Source organism: Podarcis vaucheri, assembly GCF_965113315.1.
Source record: "Podarcis vaucheri genome assembly, chromosome: 6".
Lineage (NCBI taxonomy): Eukaryota > Metazoa > Chordata > Lepidosauria > Squamata > Lacertidae > Podarcis > Podarcis vaucheri.
Genome location: NC_138764.1, coordinates 48,186,861 through 48,207,941, shown reverse-complemented (window position 1 = coordinate 48,207,941; position 21,081 = coordinate 48,186,861). Strand labels below are relative to the sequence as shown.

The window sequence follows — 21,081 nt, the reverse complement described above, 5'->3', positions numbered from 1 at the left end:
TACCATCAGCCTCAGCCAGTCCCAAACATCTGGAGGGTACCAGATACAGTAGATCAGATCTATGCTATGTTGCATGCTCTACAAACCATTTTGCCATGAGTACAGAACTTTAGAATAATATAACTACTGAATACCCAAATCAGGGATGAGGAATTTATGCTGCTGGACACAACTGCTATTACCCCAACCACTGGCCATGTTAGCTGGGGATGAGAGTCCAATAACATCTCGAGGGCAATAGTTTCCCCAACCCTACCCAAACAAAAAATCAAAACAGAGTGGTGCTTTCCCCTCATAATCATTTATTGCAATTTAGTTACTTGCTCCTCCCCAACCCAATTAAATTTCCCCCTCCCTGCTTACATCCACCATGCTTCCAAGTTCTGCTACCTGGATTCAGATTGAAAAGAAGGGCAAATACATTTGCCATGATGCAGCAGACCTTAGCCTGTCCCTCTGCAATCAACAGAATGGGACTCAGTCAAGAGTATCCTAAAGCCAACTATTTCTGTGTAAGTTAATCATGTCTAACGTTTGCTGAAATGTGCCCAGAATGCAATGAGTCAACAATTTTTTTATAGAAAACTAGCATGTGTTTGGAAGAAGGATCTGCACCAAAAAGCAGAGAAGAGAGAAGCTAAACTGTAAAAAGAATGGAGAGAAAACCCCCTAAAGCTGATTCTGTAAGCTTTCAAACAAAACCATGCTGTTCTGAGTACTACTTCATTGCATCTATCCAATATATTTCTGCTCCTCTCCCAGAGCTCCGGATGCCTCTTCGACCCAAAACTGCTCTTGAGCAAAGCCAAACCTCAACTTTGCCACTGAAAAGCTTCTTTGTTTGCCATCTCTTTCCAATTCAGCATATCCTGTGACTGAACCCTGCAGTACAGTATAATACTCACAGGCCTTGGCAGCTGGAGAGTCTGCTAGCAGGTCTATGGTTCCCATAATAGCTTTCCAAACTTCAATGCCGGAGCATATTTACTATTAAGGAACTCTTTCCGGTGAGAGGCGGGGGACAGGGTGTGCAGGCAGGGAGAACAGAAAAATTAACAGGGTAGGAAGAAAGAGACAATATTAAAGAACGACTTCAAAAACTTTTCTCCTTAATTACTACCAGAGATCTAAGGGCATTTTCACCCCAGGTTAAATGATAAGAGGTAATCAGCCTCTAGCAGCATCTGTTGAAGATGCAACATAAAGATGGAAATAGTTTGTTTTGTTTCTTTAAAGATGCCACGTTGGGTAGCAACCATATGTTTGGCCCAAGGTCTTTGTGCTGAAGTCCTTTGCTTTGCTTTTTTCCCCTGAAGTAATTTTCAAGTCCTTATCATTTCTTGCAAACCTGATAAATACATGCTTTAGGGTTTGAAATCCAAACAACACACAGTTCAAATTTCCCATGAGTTACTAAAGTTGTTATTTCTAAATGGTCTTTTGCATTACTGGGTTTGACTATCACAGAGTGAGTGCAGGCCAAGAAATGGTCACAAACATGAAATGTCATCTTCTTTTATAGGAAATTAAATATGAGGATTAATTAAGGTCAACTAGCAGCGACATCACCTTGCCGACAAAGGTCAGTATAGTTAAAGCTATGGTTTTTCCAGTAGTGATGTATGGAAGTGAGAGATGGAACATAAAGAAGGCTGATTGCCAAAGAATTGATGCTTTTGAATTATGTTGCTGGAGGAGACTCTTAAGAGTCCCATGGACTGCAAGAAGATCAAACTGATCCATTCTTAAGGAAATCAGCCCTGAATGCTCACTGGAAGGACAGATCCTGAAGCTGAGGCTTCAGTACTTGAGAAGAGAAGACTCCCTGGAAAAGACCATGATGTTGGGAAAGATGGAGGGCACAAGGAAAAGGGGACGACAGAGGACGAGATGGTTGGACAGTGTTCTTGAAGCTACCAGCATGAGTTTGATCAAACTGTGGGAGGCAGTGGAAGACAGGAGTGCCTGGCGTGCTCTGGTCTATGGGGTCACAAAGAGTCGGACACGACTAAACGACTAAACAACAACAATAAAAAGCTCAACATATGCTTTCAGCTTGGAACTCTGCTGAATTACTCTTCAAAGTGTGTACCTGGACTCACATGTGTGTAGCCAGCACTCATGTATGTTCATATACTGAGAGAGCTTTAGGATCTTTTGCTGGAGTGATGGCATGTGCTTGTTATGCCCACAGGAAGCTCTCACACAGAGGAATAAGGAAAGCTTGGTTTATTATATGAAATAGGAGTGACAGAATATATTAAAATGCTGCTTCAGACAGCAATGTTGCAATCTAAGCAGGCAGCAAATTCTACGATATACAACAGCATGTATATGAACATACACGAGTGCCGGATGCTCACATGTGAGTCCAGGTACACACTTCTAACACTACATGCATAAACTCTGCCTGCTTCCATTCCAGCCACCTGCTCCTACTGGGTGGGGCTGCACATGGAAGAGCAACTGTCACTCTCCTGCGTATGAAAAGTCCTTAAACAAGTTGAACCATTGATCCATCTATCTAGGACTCCTTTAACAAAACTACAACAACTTCGGTCCCAGTGACACAAGTGGAAGATCAAAATCAGGAAGAAGCATTCACAGGTGATAGCTGGGGTCTGCTATGATGGTTTTGTAAACAAAAGCAGCACTAACATCATTTTTACTAATGGTTAAATGTAAACAATTGTCCAAGCTAAGCTAGGGCACATTAAAGTGGGTTTATAAACAGATCCTTCTAAGTACAAGCAGGCGGGCGTTGCCACGCTAATCTCCTAATCCTTCCACTATGCTATCAAAACTATTGGGGGAGCGATGTGAGCTATGCACCCCAGTGGATGTGCTGGATCAGTTCATCGGAACCACTCTCTCCAAACCTTTCCTACTCCCACTGAAACTAATTTATCAGCTGATGCAAAGCCTATTGATGTCACATACCAGTTCTCACTGCAAAGAATTGTGCTTTTGAATCTCCCTGCTCTAATAACCACAGAGAATCAGGAACAACCGCAGCCAAGGGGAAAAATCCAAGTCACATCCAACAGTTTTTATCGCTCTTGGTATCCACACCATACTGCCAATTTTGCAGTGGTGAAGACTCACTGGTTTGCGACCAACTGCCCTTATCCAGGATCCAAATAAACAGGAATTATGTGGTTCATTTAAACAAGAGGCAAGATTCAAAATAGCATCATGTGGCAGGCAGTGATAATTATCAGGATTGCAGGGAGGGTGAGATTTAAGTCTTGGCGCCAAGGGGACAGTGTCTCCCAATGCAAATAGTACCTCCAGATGAAAGATTTTCTATGGGGAAGCAGCATGAAATGAAAGGGTTAAAAATCCCTTTCCCCACTGGCTGCTATCCTGATAATTATTAGCTCTCCCCCAGCTATTATCTGCATTAAAAAACAACAACAACCATGTGGGTTAAATGCAAAGCCTGATTTAATGCCTAATTTGGCCCTCAGACTGATCACCTTTAAAGGCTAATCATGCACATGCCAGGGAATTAGTTGAAGAAGATGCTTGCTGGTGTGCAGTCTGCTCTGTGATGCCAGAAAAAGAAAAGGCTGGGTTTTGGAATACATTGCCTAGGACAGACATAGCCAAATCTTCAGAAAGCTTCTTTGTAACCTTAAAACGTGTGAGGATATTTCTCTCTCCCCTTAAATGGGCTCCCTCCAAAATTCTATTTGACTTTTCCATGGGTTTGTGTTTGTGAAAGATTCATGCCAAATGAGTAAAAAAAAAAAAAACCAAAAAGGACGTCGCAAAACTTATCCTTTTAAGGGAAAGGAGGGTGAGAGCAAGTATTCTTTCTCAGAAGCTGGCTCACACGCTACTCTAACCCTTAATGGCATTTCAACAAAGGCCTTGAAATACACAGAACCAAGCACTCCTTCACACGCAAGACTTTTGTCCTCAATAGGTACCAGCTCTGTGTAGGAAGGAAGAACTGCGCACAAGGTTTTACACAGTAATGTGTACCTGTGACAAAATAGACATGCAGTGGTGCCTCGCAAGACGAAATTAATCCGTTCCGCGAGTCTCTTCGTCTTGCGGTTTTTTCGTCTTGTGAAGCAACCCTATTAGCGGATTAGCGCTATTAGCGGTTTAGCGGCTATTAAAGGCTTAGCGGCTTAGCGGCTAAAAGGCTATTAGCGGCTTAGAAAAAGGGGGGAAGGGGGAAAAATCGCAAGACTTTTTCGTTTTGCGAAGCAAGCCCATCGGGAGATTCGTCTTGCAAAGCGCATCGAAAAACGGAAAACCCTTTCGTCTAGCGGGTTTTTCATCTTGCGGGGCACCACTGTATAGCAATGTGCATTCTTCACAGATGGTGTACAAGTTTTTGTTCCGTATTGTGACAATTGTAAGTGCAGGAGGAAAACAGCATTTTATCTTATTGATGCCTAATTTGGCCCTCAGTCCTTGGTTCTTGCTTTTCATGAGACAGTCATTAATGTGAATATTTACCTGGTCTCTGGGGGCCCTTCCTCTACTTGACTGAAGAAGCATAAACATCGTAATGAGACAAAGTTGGACTTGTAAACTTCACAAGATTTATTTAATTGAGCACTGGCTTTTCCAAAATCTGAAACGTGTTGTCTCATAGATGGTAGAGTGAAACCTTCAATAAGATCAATGCTAACAAGATAGTCTTTAGGGATCCTAGAGTGAAACTAGGGCTTCCATGTCTTTCAGATTAGTTATCACTTTAGACTCCCACCATCAGCAATAGTGCCTATAGGGGTAGTCAATATTATGCCCTTCAGACTTTGTTGGACAATAACTCCCATCAGCTCCAGCCCATGGTCAGGAATTATGGGGGCTGTCATCCAAAACATATGGGGGACACCATGTTGCTTATGCCCACTTTAATGAACTACAAGCAATGCATTAGTTGGTCTATCTTAATCAAACAGCAGGTGGTACAAAGTGTGCCAGGAACAGAAGTGTCAGTTATTAGGATACACCCAAATCATTCTGTCAGGAAATCCATGTCAAAAGGCAAAATAAGGGAACAAACCAGTGTCACCATCCAATCTTACTAAGGGCAGATGGATTCTACATAGAACCATGAGCAAGATTCAAAGAACGAGGTCCACCAGCAGGACCAAGCTAAACCTCTGTCCTACCTTACCATTCTTCTCAGACCATCATAGACTTCAGTAAAAGAGGAACAGAAAACAAACCCACAACAAAGAAGAAAGTTCAGGCACTAAAAAGATTCATCTCACCAAGTTGCCAGAGTGGTTTGTGCCTCAGTTACCCTTTGGTGGCTTGTGGCTTGTGGTTTGTCTGTCTTGTTAAAATAGGAAGTACTTGAGGTAGCAGACTCTATGCCACCTCCGAACTTCCCATTCTCCTTCTCTCTTACTTGTTTTTTGATAAGCAGCTTCCCAAGTTGTGACGAGTCCGTCTTCTTTTCCCTACTGCTCAATGTGCATGCACTGATCAAATTAGTGCTAATCAGAACGTAAGGAAAGGGAAAAGCAATTTCCCTCTTTCTTTGAACCAGGGCAAAAAATGAGTGTGGTTGCAGTCTTGGTGTATTTCCTGAGTTTAGCAGCGTATTAACCAAAATCTTCAGTGGGCCAAATTGGACATGACCATCATTCATGTGTCCACCCTATTCAAATGGAAAGCAGGGGATAGAGCTGGCAAAATGGGCCATTAACCTTTCGCCTCTCGTGCCTTACCTCCTGATAGCTGATTGCTCCAGCCAGGTTTCCACCATTCCTGGCCCCAGTACCAGAGGTGAGCTATGAATGGGCAGAAATGACTGAAGGAGTGAACTGGAGGGATGTAAGGCATGGCAGGGTTAGAACTTTTCTAGATGCTTAATTGCCACTAACTAACTAACCAACTAACCACTACCTGCCATCTTCTGCTAAAGTCTTCATATGTCCTTCCAGTAATTGGGAGTGTGAGATTATGCGGGAGAAGGATTTCCACACAGGCCTCAGTGGACCTCAAGTAAAACTGTCAAATGCTTGGTTTGGATACACAGATTTTTTTCCCCATGGAACTTATGATCGATGTGAGACTACTCCCAAGTGATTTAGTGAGTCGCATCAATTATCTGTAATCAATTAAAATGCTTTCCCCCCCCCCCCTTTTATGAGGGGGGAGACTTTCTGGGAACGAAGCATTTATCCTCTGAGGATCTATGAGGGCTGCCTGAGCAAGAAATACTGTTAACTACATTCAAATGACCAGTTTACCAAAACCTTCTGGGATTATGGTATTCTTTTCTCAATGCTTTCCTCAAAACCATGGCGACAGACTCTCTTTTGCTAAGGAGATCTTAGCTTGAAGTTCTTGGCCGGTTGCCATGGATACCAGGCTTATACAATGCCTGCACTGAAAAGCAACAGTGGGAAAGACAGCGAACTCGGGCTTCTGTGCAAATTACGGACAGCAGGGACTGACCTCTGCTAACAACTTTTGTGGCTGGGGGGTTGGGGTTGGGGAATGCCTCCCCTCCCCAGGACTGAAACAAATTTCAAAGAGCTGGAGCACACACATACTTCACGTTCTGTCCGTTTTTCGGCCCTTTTTGAATTAAATGCTTAACCAAATTCATTAAAAGGAGGGGGAATCTGCCTCCATTAGGTCTGGAAACAGAATTAATTTGCATGCTTTGGACGCTATTATAGCACAGGCAGAATCAGAATCAGGGCAACTCAACGGTTTTCTTAAAAAAAAAAAAAAAGGTTTTCAACATGATTGCACTAAGGACCAGTTTAGAAGAACAGCATTTTGGGATTTAAACATGCGATACAGTTTTGCCACTCACTTGTTGTCAAGTGCAGTGGGTAGCTAAAGGGTGTGTGTGTGTGCAGCACTCTGTCAAAATACTAGTATATTACAAGGCAAAGAGTTACTGTATTTTTCGCCCTATAGGACACACTTTTTCCCCTCCAAAAATGAAGGGGAAAAGTGTGTGCGTCCTATGGGGTGAATGCAGGCTTTCGCTGAAGCCTGGAGAGCGAGAGGGGTCGGTGCGCACCGACCCCCTCGCTCTCCTGGCTTCTGGAGAGCCCCACCACCAGCCCCACAAGCTCGGGGGACATCGGGGAGGCGCAGCGTGCCTTTCCCGCTGTCCCCCCACTTGGTTAGAAGGCTGGCGGGGGGGGGAGAAGCCTGCTCCTCCCCGTTGCCAGCCCTGCAAACTCGGGGGAGAGCGGGGAGGTGCAGCGCGCCTTTCCCGCTGTCCCCCCACTTGGTTAGAAGGCTGGCGGGGGGGGGGGAGAAGCCTGCTCCTCCCCGTTGCCAGCCCCGCAAACTCGGGGGACAGAGGGGAGGCACAGCACGCCTTTCCCACTGTTCCCCGACTTGGTTAGAAGGCTGGCAGGGGGGAGAAGCCTGCTCCTCCCCATCGCCAGCCCCGCAAACTCGGGGGGCAGCGGGGAGGCGCAGCGCGCCTTTCCCACTGTCCCCTGACTTGGTTAGAAGGCTGGCGGGGGGGGGAGAAGCCTGCTCCTCCCCGTCGCCAGCCCCGCAAACTCGGGGGACAGCGGGGAGGCGCAGCGCGCCATCCCGCTGTCTCCCAACCTGGTTTGGAGGCTGGCGGAGGGCTTCGCCCTCCCCCAGCCCCGCAAGCTCCCAGAGCGATGCCAAAGCTGCGCGCAGCTTCGGCATGGCTCTGGGTCCCATTCTGGGGGCTGGGGGAGGGGGAGCTTGGGCTTGCAGAGACCTTCCTGTTCTGGGAGCTGGGGTCAGGGGAAGCTCGGGCTTTCCCCGCCCCAGTCCCGCGCCTGGGGGGGGGGATAATTTTTTCCCCCTTTATTCCCCCCCCCATATCTAGGTGCGTCCTATGGGCCGGTGGGTCCTATAGGGTGAAAAATACGTTACTAAAGCCACTGTCCACGAAACCTCAAGTTGGTGATCAACAGAAGCACAGCAGTCCAGGCAGCTGATTGCACCAAATAACACAAAATTAGCTTCTGAAGCACCACTGTTTTCACTTGAAGTTCCAACTGACAGGTGTCTGTATTATTTATTTATTTTAGTGGGAAACTTGGAAAGGAATCTCTCTGAACCACCACTAATACAGGATCTTCTCTAGACAAATTTCTCAGACTCTGTGACCTTGCCTGTCTTCTACTTTCTGCCCTCCTCACCCAACCCAGGGCCACCCTGTTCCACAGCAGAGCATGCAGAGATCCTTGAAGGCAGACAAAACAACTGAGCCCATTCTCCATGCTATCAGAGGAAGGTTAAAGATGTACCAATAAGCTCAGTTGTTGTTTTTTGGGGTGGTTTTAAAATTTTATTCTGGTACTCCCTGCAATATAGGGACGTCAGAACACTTTGCACCCTTCCATTCCTGGTGTCAGACTGTAATACAAGAGAACATAGATAAGCATAAATGTGCTTGAAACTTTTAAAAAATGTTACTAAAGGCTGGAACTACACTCCCTTTTCTCTAAAGAGAGAGGCATGGGAGGGGATAGGACACACTGTTTTGTCTAGCACTAGGTCTGTTGTTTTGTCCAGTAATTAGGGCAAGGACCACAAGTTGCCCAGGTGTGAACTAGATGCTAAGCAATGCAGTGATGGTTATATTAGCTGCATCAGTGACACAAGATTGCTGTGACAATTATTTTCTTTCACCTGCAGGGCCCTTTCTAGCAATTCCAATGCAGCTGGGGATAGGTTACAGTGCACATATGTGGGGGGTGAGTTGTGTTTGTGTATGAGAGAGTGGGGTTACGTGTCTCTTAAGTGTGTGACAGAGGCAGGGAGAGTGTGTATCTGTGTATGAGGCATACAAAGACGTGTGTTTGTGAGAGAGAGGGGGGGGAAGGATGTGGTGGTGAAGGGGTGCTGCTGGGCAGTGCCCACTGCCATGTAGTTTCCAACTGACTGCCCACTGCTGCAAGTGTCCCTCAGAATCAAAATGATTGCCCACTTCTACTCACCATTTTGGCCTACCTATCCCTTTTAGGCACCTGCTAACTTAGCATGGAGGGACGCGGGTGGCGCTGTGGGCTAAAGCCTCAACGCCTAGGGCTTGCCGATCGAAAGGTCGGCGGTTCGAATCCCCGCGGCGGGGTGCGCTCCCGCTGCTCGGTCCCAGCGCCTGCCCACCTAGCAGTTCGAAAGCACCCCCGGGGGCAAGTAGATAAATAGGTACCGCTTACCAGCGGGAAGGTAAACGGCGTTCCGTGTGCGGCTCTGGCTCGCCAGAGCAGCGATGTCACGCTGGCCACGTGACCCGGAAGTGTCCCCGGACAGCGCTGGCCCCCGGCCAATAGATGTGAGATGGGCGCACAAACCCCACAGTCTGTCAAGACTGGCCCGTTCGGGCAGGGGTACCTTTACCTTTACCTTAACTTAGCATGGCAGGCTAGTTCATTAAAAACAACAAGCATCAGGTCAAATGCACCAGGGTGAGAATAGACTTCGTTTGTGAAGTCCCTGAATTCACCTGTCCAGGTCTGTCATTTCCCTGCCTATCTGTGCCCTCCTCAACATTCTACCACCCATTTAGTTTCCCAGGTTTCATCAGGACTACAGCTGGCAAAGTCTTCAAAATATAGGACCTTCCATACAACATTGTAAAGTGTGAATTACCCTGCTCCTTTCCTTCCTGCTTCTACTGCCCACTCTGCAATGATATCCAAACGGTCGCCTCTTTCCAGTCTCATCAAAATTGTTATTCCTTGCAGGCTGCACCATGCTGCTTCTTAAAACTCTGCCAAAAGGTACATAAAAGACTCATCTGATCTTTGGAGTCTGGAATGAATGTAATGAAAAGAAAGGGAGAGGTTTGCATCATCCACTAATGTCAGCCACAGGTTTCTGACGTTTAACCAATAGGTTCTGATTCCATCATTTTAGAAGCACTCTATTACTTCACTAACACTCCTTTTAACACAATCAACTTTTAACGCAATGATAACACAATCATGCACTGATTCACTTGTCAGATGTTACTAAACCTTGTCAGCAGCATATTGCCTGTAGGCACTGATAATGCAGAGGAGAGCTAATTTGAATTGTCCCAAGACAATTTATTGAGGAAGTCCTCTTGCTAAGCAAACACTCTGTGATGAAATCATATACAATATATACACACAGCTCATTATTTTGCAAGTTGAATCAATTAACTTCCCCAGCAAAATCAAGAACAAGTAAAGTAAGAATTTTCAGGCTGAGTCATATCTGTGGTCCATAAAACTTATTGACAAAAGATCAGACAAGATGCCTAAGGCAATCAGAACATAATAATAGTGATATACATTCCTAATAGTTACACTCCAGCCCAAGGTATGATCTAAAGGAGTCAACCTGCCCACCTGGTGCAGTCCATTCATTTTGGACTACAATTTCCATCAGCTCTAGCTCTGAAAAAAAATATCTCAAAATGGAGATTGAGTTTGGCTTTTGGGGTTAGCTTCCACTGACAGGCCTAATACCCAGTCAATCAAGTATCTTTAAAAAAAGCTTATTGGATAACATAAGAAGTAGAGTTTTATGGGGCTCAAGACTGAGAAAGTGACTGATTCATTTGATCTACTCCAGTTTGATTTTCTTTTTAATTACAAGTTGTCACTAGAGGGTTTTTTCCCTTCCTTAACCATGAGCATAAAAACTGTCAGCCAAATCCATCTAAAGGTGGCTTAACTCTCTGTTTTATCACTTGCCTACTTTTTCAAAGCAATCACAACTTCTGGCAATTTCACATGCTTCTCCTGCCGATTAGAGTCCTTAGACTTGTAACTAGCTGAATCATCCACCAATCAAGTGAAAGCTATACCTTCTGAATTTCTTTTGACAGCTGTCAAAACAAAAGCCTCATGCACAGAAGCCTGATTAAGGGGCTTAGTTTCCCACCAGCAAAAGAGCCTACGCATTGTGGGAATGTATAAACTCTGGTATGCTGAAAGTTGTAAGATATGCAAGGGATTAAAAAGCAGAATGAAATGAAAGCATGTTTGAAATACGGCACAATGCGGTGCCTCTGCAATGTAGGCCTTCAGGTGTTGATCCCATTTCACCAGATCAGTTTCAAAAACAGTGAAATTGCAGGACCCTTCCTCAAAAGTTCATGTAAGTACATAAGATTATTTAATGATATCGCCTTCAAATATGCAAACATAAACTACCCTGGGTGTTAAAGCATTTCCCCCAGTGTTTCAGTGGTCCATTCTCCTTCCAGCAAAAAAGGGAAATCTGGATGATTGGGGAGTTGTCATCATTCCCATATAAGGTCTTACTGCATCAGAACTACTAAAACAAGAAGGACTTTATTTTCTCCTAGTGGCAACCATATTGGCACACCATTCAGGGTTCAAAGCTGGCAATGCAATATGTGTAGAGAATTAAGCTGGTTGACAGAGGTACAAAGTCTGTTTCATGAGCACTCAAACACACCTGTCTTTTAACACCTTCTTCCAACCTGTAAAAATGGAAATGTTAATAATGGATTGCCCACTAGGATGTTATCAGAACTTATTATAAGGTGTGGTTTCAAATCAGGTATGCAAATATCCTGTCACCTTGGAAACACAGTGCCAATAGGAACCTGCCTTAAAACAATTCAAACCATTGATCCAACTGGGAAATTAGTATTGTTTGCTAGGACTGGCAATGCTCGCCAGCATTTCAGGATTGGTTTCCCAGGCTTACCTAGAGGGTAAGTCCTTTCCCTTACGTCTTGAGTGAATATTGGGAGCATGGGCTATTTATATCCTGTGGTTCCACTTTATCTGGTACACAGAAGGGTGAAAAGGCACTGGAAAAATGGCAATGGCAGGGAAAAAGGGAAACTGGGAAGCATTTCCAGGGGCTGCAAAACTCCTCCTTACTGTTTTGAGACTGTTTCCCATCCTTCACAAGCCTTACTTCTCAGGAATAACCAATATCTATATTAAAAGGCTCGTTTTATTATGATACAGAACAAGCATTTGCTGATGTAAATGCAACCAGCAATCAATGCTGAATCAAACATACCAAATCTGTCATAATCTTAGACTGCGGCTGCCAGTGCTTCTCCAGGTTGATCACAGCTTGAATAACTGGCAGTAGGGAAGTACAGCTGCAGGCAACACTAATCCAAAAATGCTATAGCAACCTCAGTAGCAAGTGGGGAGTCCATTCTATTCCATGGAGCATAGAGAAGGGGCCCTGCTAGCTGAGGCTGATGGGAATTAGAGTCCAATTTCTGAAGGGCCATAGGCTCCCCAGCCTTGGAGTAACCAAATGGTTGTCTTTATAGAAGAACATTTCTTATGCCTTAGGGTGAGATGCAGTTAATGATGAAACATAGAAATGGGCTAAGCAGAACTAATATTTCATATGTTCCAGTACCAACTATGAGCAATGGATTTATTATGTAATAGAAAGCAAGCTAGATTAGTGAATTATTGATTTCATTAGATCTTATATACTTCAGCATCATTCAGGTTGCAGTCCCGTTTCCTGTCTATTCTTTCTCTTTTGGCTATTAAATCAATTCAGGAATCCAAAATTCTTAAAGGAGACCCGTTATTTCTCAACACCCCCTATATAGCATTTGTCCTCTGTTCCAGGCACCAACACTTTAGGATGACATTTACTTTGGAAGTTATTCTTACAAACCACTAAGTCCAGCAGAGCTCACACAAGCAGAAGAGATAGCAAGCACATTATCAGCTCATTATCCCCCCAGTTGCTCTTGTTGAGTAATTGGCTGGTATAATAAAATAAAGCTCAGTAGCCAAATCTGGATGGCAACTGTGACATGGATATACAAAGTTGCCAGTCCAAATACTGGCCTTCTAAGAGGAGCAAACATTGAAAGTGTTTCAGCAAGCCTCAGACAAAATCTAGCAAGATGCTTTATATTACAAAGAGTTGTAAAAAGCCTGGAGAATATCTAATGCCACCATTAATACCTCAAGTTATTCAGGATATAAATAAAAGCAAAACCATTGAAAAAATAAAGTTTAATCTAATCAACCATCTCTGACGTAACTTCTCACAAGGTTGTAAACAGTCCTAAACTAAATGGGCAAACATTTCTATGATGAGGTCTGTTTGAAGAATAATCTTGGTAGGAAACAAGGGCTTCAGAAACAAAAGATATTCAACCAATTCATCAATAGAAAGTAAATAAATTCCTTGCCTGGAAATTTATTGATGACTTTAATTATTCTTAATCAAAATCCAACTTTTCCACCATTCAGATAAACAGTTTTCTTAATGATTAGGAGTAGAACATGAGAAGAAAAATTAATTCACACTAGGAGTAGTTTGTAAGTACCAGTTGTAGCCATTTATTTCTGACATAAGAAATTTAAGACTCAGTTTTTCCTGCTATTAGTTGGCTCCAGGTAGTCTATGCAAAACAATAGTCCAACACAGGATTTATTTTTATAATTATTATTTTTCTTTTTTTCTTCTGCATCTGTGAATAATAAAATGGAACATTCAGGTGCTTTCGTGAGACACAGAAAGTGAATTACTGCTAAGATGGCAAGGAGAAGAAGCTGTATACAAACCTGACCCATCATTCCAAATTTATCAGAATAATTGTGCAAGTCATACATGTTTGCTCAGGATTTACTCCCAGGTATAATATCTGTAGGATTCGAAGTACTGTACATGTATAGAAGATTTCACCGTGAATTCCTTATATTCAACGAGCCTAGCATATCTATACCTGGGTTCTATCATACTGAAAGCTAAATATGTTCTAGCTAAGTAATAAAAGAGAACTAATTTGAATATGCAAAGTCTTTTACCATCTTTACTTAATTTTCACTCACAACGTTATTGTTCCTGTTTTAGATATTGGAGGCTGAGGAATAGCAACTTGCCACTCAGTGTTATGACTCAGGTGGAACTTTCAATAATCCATTAACTCTGAACAAAAGTTATTTAACATAACACTAGATCTTCTCCAACAAGCTCTGGTTTTCCTTAACTAAAAAGCACTTGTTGCTTCAAACAGCCATGTGAAAAGCGAAGTGTCAGGTTAGGATTAGATCAGAATCAAGTGCTTTTGCAATCCTGCAGGAATATCTCCAATATGTAACCTGCACTGAGGAGGAAATGCACTTCTAACAATACATCATCTGAAAAGCTTGCAGCTGATAGCACAATCCTACCCATGTTTATCTAGAAATAAATCCAAAAACCTTCAAGGGGACTTACTCCAAGTAAGTGTCCATGGGATTAAAGTCTGAAGCACAGAATAATTTTGCCACACAGCAGGTATTTAAGAAGCTCATTCATTCCCATCACTGATAGTACACTATGTAATTGTAGTGCACTTGCTACACATATCTGGATGACTGAATGAGTTGAGTCTTATTCAAGTGTTCAAAAGGAATGGAGAGCTCAAACTAGGGAGAGGAATGGGAATGTGCACACTGGCCTAACCCCCAATGTCTCCAGGTGCGCTAGGGGCACCTAGTCCATCCATCTTCCTGCGCTGAGTGCAGAGGTCTGAAGGGAGCTTCTACATGCTTGGCTAAATGCTCTTAGAAATATTCCTAAAAGCAAAGTGGCATACATTCTGCACATCCTGGGATTGTCTATGTGTGAAAGAGTGCTGGCAGTCTCCCAATGCACGAACAGCACGTGCATCTCTCGGAAGATATGCAGTTGCCTGTGTTAGGTGCTAATGGCATAGTTAAACGTAGGGCAGGTGGTAAATTCCCTTGTTCTTCTCGTATGTGCACATGTATCACTAGCACTCTGAAGATGTTGTTTGATATGTCCAGGCCTACAGCCACTGTTATAGCACAGTGAACAATTGAAGTGGGGGCAGGGACCACAAGGCACTGGCTACAGAGCTGGGAATATATGCTAGCAGGTTCTCACACCTGGTTCCCCACACCATATTGATGGCAGCTGGGATAACTCATTTGGCACAGCAGTGTTTCCCAAACTTGGGTCTTTAGCTGTTTTTGGACTACAGTTCCCATCTTGCCTGACCACGGGTCTTGCTAGCTAGGGGTGATGTAGTCCAACAACAGCTGGAGACCCAAGTTTGGGAAACACCACGGTAGAGCAATAGATTCTTCATCTCAAGGTTGTGGGTTCAAGCCTCATATATTGGGCAAAAGATTGCTGCATTGCAAGAGGTTGGAACAGAAGTCCCTCGTGGTCCCTTCCGACTCTACAATGCTATGATTTGTGCACTCCTGGAAAGCTGACAATGCTATCCCTAGGCAGGGATAAATAGAGTTAAGTCATGCAATCTGATCCCTTGCATGCTCTCTTCACACCTCAAAAAAGGAGCTGGAAAAGATGCAGAAAGGGGTAACCAAGGGGGCTGAAGGCTACAACTTTTGGGGCTTTTATCTTGGAGAAAAGATGGGGCAGGGAGATAAAGGGGTACTTTTTCGCGTAGCACCTTAATTGAACTAAGGAATTCACTACCACAGCATGTAGCGATGGCCACCAATTTGGAAAGATCTAAAAGCAAATTAGAGAATTTCATGCATGATAAGGCTTTTAATTCCAGTATAAGAGGCCATATGATACCAAATACAAGTTCCTCAAGGGTTTCCCACCGGCATCTGGTTGGCCACTGTGGGAACAGAATTCTGGAATAGATATGCCATTGGTCTGCTTTTGTAGGACTCCTCTTATGTTCTTAGGATAAAGGATCCTATGTTTCTACTAATCACTTTTATGCTGTACATATCAAATAGTTCATTTCCTCCAGACACTAGAGGATGAAACTTTTTCCGCAGGTCCATATTCATGTGGGATTATAAAGCAAAAAGCTATTATTCTCTCTCTCTGCCTAATATATTTGTGCCTGATAATAGAGAACAGATGAACGATAAACTGCAAAAATTAAACCAAACTGACAGTATGAAGAAAAATGTGCTCTAAGCAGAAACAATCAGTGTTAAAAGGCTGTGGTATCTGGATAATTAAAGTCACATGCTGTTGTGCTCTTCTTTTCCTTCTTGGAAATCCATTCATTTTGTAACATTAGTGTAACTGAAAGATTCTTCAGCATGTAAACCATTAATAGAAAAAGTTGTTTGCAGTCCTGTAGCTTTCTTCCAATACTGGACCCTGCTAGATGTTCATACAATGTTACAACAGGGGCAGAATGACAAGATATGGTGCATTGGCTTAACAACTGAGGCAAGTGCCTCATTGGAAGCACAGGAGAAGACACAATTTTCACAGTGTTAAAACTCACAGCCTGATCCTATTTGGGTTCGGTCATAAGTAAAGCTCCCAGAATTCATTACTTCCAAGCAAGTGTGCATAAAATGTCACTTTGTGAAATTTGTCATAAGCTTAATGTCTTTCCAGAGGGGTAGCTGCCTTCAAAAACCATAGTCTTGTGGTCTCTTGTTTTTATCTTTTTCTTGTTTTCCAGAAGATCCCAACTCTTTTTAAGAAATTGATTATGGCATAAGCTTTCATGGCAATACATATGATTACTGAAGCACGAAATATATTCAAGAGTAGATACATGGAGAGCTCTAGTAGTCAAGAGGTGTGTTATTGTTGTTAACTCTCACCTTGTTAAATTGATCCTTGTGAGTTTTACCTACCTAGCATTTTCTCCGTGAACTTCAGACATCCAAGTAAGTATTATCTATAAATGCTTGTATCCCATAAACTAATTAGCCACTAAGGTGCCACTCCATAGTCATCTCATTGTAACATATCTGTACAAAGATGCACCATCTATGTCCATATTTCACAGAGTAGAGTGGCCCAAGAGCTGTTATATCTTTCAGAGTTGTCCCTGGACTATAAGTGATGTAAATCCAGCTATCAAACTCAGCTCACTGTTTCTTACGCACTTTTTCCTATAACTGTGATTCGCCCCCTCTGCTGTTACCACAATACTGCTTCCTCATTTTTAATGCTTCAAAAATTAATAAGCATTGTTGTTTACAATGCATAGCTGGTATAGCACACAAAGGTTACTCTCCCAATAACTAATGCTGAGGATTGGAACTCAAGTCCTTGACTCAATGTACCATCATGAATTGCCTTGGTGAATTACACGCCATCCACTACACCACAGTGCCCCCTAGACTCTGTTTACAGATATATCCCTTTTCCTTTTTTCACTTTGCCCTATAAACAGGTAATTATGATGATGGAGGAGAAAAATTTTGTGTGTTAAAAAATGTTCATTGAGCACAATCCCTCTTCATATTGCGTCTTTTAGAGTTAATGACAAAACACCAACTAACGTGAACTGAAATAGTATGACCGTGAACCCATCAAGAAGATTTCTACAGTCAAAAACTCTTAGAATTTCTTAAGTGATACAGAGTGGTTATTGATTGGTTCACCAAACACAATGGATTTCTACTCAAGAGAAATGAGCAGCAGACATAAAGATCTTTTAAAGATGCTGGTTCACTAAATGTTCATCAAACAATACATAAGAGAGCAGTGAGAGAAGATTCTCTTTTCCCAAAACAAAGCCTTACTCCTACGTAGCATCTCAAGTGACGGGGAACACGCCAATATTCCACTTACACTGAAGTTCTTCTATAGCAGAGCTATTCAGCTCTTGGGATTTAATTGCTCTTAACACGCACTGTTATTATAGACACATCAAATTGTGCAGATTGGACAGCAGTCAGCATTATTACAGATCCCAACAAAGCCAGGTGCTACTAGTGTAAACTACAGTGTCTCATTCCATTCTGTACCAGCTGGGATTCCCTTCCACAGTCTCTTAATGTCAATGGCTATGTTGCTTCTCACATTGCATTTTTAAGGGTACCTAAACATTTGAAGCAGGAGGAAGACTTTGAAAACACGTAAAATCACTCATTAGAAAACCTTCGTCTTGAATGTGAAATGGCCCTGATCTGGATTCAGTCAGGTGAACAGACATCCTTATTTTGTTCTTTCTCTAAACACCACAACCCCTCAAGCATAATAAATCACTGGAGCCAGGACACTCAGAGAACTTCAAAAGGGAGTAATCCTTTCAGTGTCTCCAAGCTTACTTAGAGTAAGAAGTTTGAGACATGCATTTTTACTTTTTCCCAATGGCAATCTGTTTAAAGGGGCAATTCAGCACTGTATCTTCACTATCAAGAGAAAACGGGCACCATATGACAACAGCACTGTTTGTTTTGTAAAGTTCTTTGGAGCACTGACAGTCTGAAGAAAGGAACAATCTTTTCAGATAGAGAGCATCTTTCTGCCCTGTTCCTAAAGCAGACAGATATTTGTCAGGAAGAGATAGGATATCCAGACATCCTTTAACACGCCCTTTGCACTACAATTCCCATCAGCACCAGCCAGCACAGCCTGTTAAAATGCTGTCCCAAACATCTGAAGGCCACCAGGTTGGTTGATCCACCTGAGTGTCTCAGCCCAAGCTTCTGCACGCTTCCCACCTTTTTGGAATACTCTTTGCCTCCGATCAAGAATGGTGGCATGAAAGCCACCATAAGCTAGCTAAGACACCATAGCTACATGCTAGGATTGTCACCTTTTAACATTTCCTCAGGCAGGGTTTCTGTGCCATTAACAGCTGAATGGTAGACAGAAATGTCAAAGGTGAAGCCTTTCCAGGCATGGAGAGCTAGCGCTGCTGGCTTTCCTGTTGGGTTAAAGAAACAAGAGCCCTAACAGAGAGGAAAAGTTTGTTCTTTCTTTGTTTCCTATACCCTTTCAGACAACTACAGGAACCCTCGTTTTAAGGAGTGCCCCCGTTTTAACCAAGACACACTTCCCTGGAACTCCACAAGGTAGAATTCAAAGCAGATCAAGTACTGCAGCACATGCTTTCCACTCTTAACACTGACAGGTCACAGATGTGTGTTCCTCTGTGTGTGTGTACCAAACAGCACAGCCAAACTTCACCTCTCCTCTCTTTTCTGCAAGCGACATTTTTACCCCTTCCCTGGGAAAACTGGGGACCTTTCAGCCACAAACTGGTTTGAGAGCAAAATCAGCTTCAGGACAACTGCTGCTAACTGGGTCTTTTCTTGAGATCATTGCAATTCCTTTCTCCTTTTTCTTTTGAAAGACACACAAAACACTCCCTCGCTCCCTTTCCCACTGCAGAAAATCCTTTGGAGGGCACCTTTGAAGCCTATTCTTTAACCAGGAGCAGCCAAGTGAAAAGCATGCCTTGTTTCCCTGGCTGCTCCTCAGGGGCCAGCTGGGATGGGAGATGCTTTGTTTACATATGAGGCTCAGCTCATTTGCTGGGACATCCATTTTATTTGGACGGGCACCAGGGCTGCTCTGGGTTTCCATACGTTTCTGTGGTTTCGCTGGGTGCTTTCCTAGAGTAAAATGAAGCCCTTAAAAAAAACCAAAAAAACTTCTTGGCATCAACAACGCCCGGCTGCCCTAGCTAGTGCATTTTGTACACACAGTACAACATATATTGCTACTTAAGAGCTCTTTTGCAACACAGTGGAGCGCTTTGCTTTGTTTCTGCTTGCTTTTTCCTCCCACATTTTTATCCTTTGGCATCATAACCCATCATGAAAGCAGAAAAGGTCAGGGGAAAGGGAAAAAAAAAAGCTTGCAGGATGCAAGATGGGGAGAGGAGAGGAATCTATTCCGAAGAACTGTCTTCTTGCAAAGCAGAGAGCGGCTCCAGAAGATTTGTTATGTCCCAGTCACAAAGTTTTGTGGTGTTTTGGTTTCTTTAAAATGCAAGAAAGGAGAGAGCAAAAGTGAGCAACCAAAAGAGAAAAGACGAAGAGTGGAAAGAAGAATAGGAGACTGGTTAGTTTTAGCAGAGAGACTGCTGGAAGGAGGGGGGAAATAGTTGTGCAACCCTCTGGAACGGCTTCTTATAAAATCCGAAGAAAGTGAATTAAGATGGGGGAGAAGGGGGGAGAGAGAGTCGCTCAAGTTTTAAATCTCACCCATGAAGAGGCAGAAGAGGTCGAGGCAAATGAGCAAAGCTTTCTTGCTGGGGCTTTTGCTGGGGTTGTTATTCAAGGCAGGGCTGCCGCCGTTCTTGCTCTCGGGAGCCATCGCCTTGTCGTACTTGTAGTTCTGCATGGCAAGCAGGGGAATCGCTTTTCCCAGCTGCGTCTCCTTCTCGCCGCTCGGGGGTCGCGCTGGGCCGGGAGCAGCAGGGGAATCCGGGCGCCGAGGCTGGGGCTGCTCGCTGCCTGCTCACGTCGGAAGAGCGAGCAGGAGGAAGGGGTTTTGCAGGCGGCTGCAGACTTTTGTCCTTGTGGCTGCCTCGGCCAGGGCCCTTCGGGGTCCGCGGGGAAGTTTTCCTCCTCTTCTTCTCAGGCAGTGGAAAGCGCGCGAGTAGCAGCTCCCTCGTCGGCTGCGAAGACCATGCAAAAAGAGCACAACACGGAGGGAAGCGAAAGTTTTTTAAAAGTTGGGAAAGTTTGGCGCAGCGTGATCGGGAATCCAACCAATCCCGGCTGGCGGCAGGAGCGGAGCTTGCAACTCGGCCAGTCCCTTGCCAATGAATGGGGAGAGAGAGACAAGCAACTTGCACACCCGGCCGCGTCGAAAGTCAGGCTCCGGCTGAGCTTGTGTGATCCGACGGGGTTACTTCTGCACTTTTAATTCCTCTGATCCTTTTCCACTCCTCTCTCTTTCCCCTCTTTTTTTAAAGGTTGCTACGGGCTATCCAAGTACAACCCCCTTCCTGAAACTGACATATACATATGATAATTAAACCCCCACCCCCGAAAAGAAAATCCTCTATATGCCCCTAGCGCCCCTTGCGTTCAAAACAAGCCTGCTGAGCTCAGTGAGGACGCAAATCTTGCTAAGGTTGAGTTTCTCTCTGACGATGCCCTCTCTTCCTCTCTCTCCTCCCGCCCTCGCCCTCCCCACTCCCAGTCTTTGCTTGGAAGCAAAGCTGGAAAAGTTTGCTTTGAAAACTTCCGCTGCCTTTTGGTATATCCTGGACGGAGCGTGGGATTTAATTCTTAGTGGGCTCCTGCAGATAACACTCTTCGAAGCCTTAAGAGTGAAACAGAACTTGCGAGAATATCGGGTTTAGTAGGACTCAACCCTGTTTTTCATAGAGCTCATCCCCGGGACATATATGAGCCTCTGAGCATGTGCAGAATTCCGTTCCCTGACCACTACATACAGCCAATCTGCAGGCACACACAACACCCACAACCTACACAC

The 21,081-nt window shown here is 43.9% G+C and overlaps 1 protein-coding gene across 1 annotated transcript in view; it reads right to left on the bottom strand.

Moving 5' to 3' along the window:
* PLPP3 (phospholipid phosphatase 3) overlaps positions 1–20,535 on the bottom strand; it is a 68,510-nt gene extending 47,975 nt beyond the window's left edge. Inside the window, exon 1 of the mRNA XM_082228790.1 lies at positions 19,839–20,535. Within this exon, the coding sequence (XP_082084916.1) occupies positions 19,839–19,977 (139 nt within the window). The 5' untranslated portion in view covers positions 19,978–20,535. The remainder of the gene's footprint in view (positions 1–19,838) is intronic.
* Between the last annotated feature and the right edge of the window lie 546 nt (positions 20,536–21,081).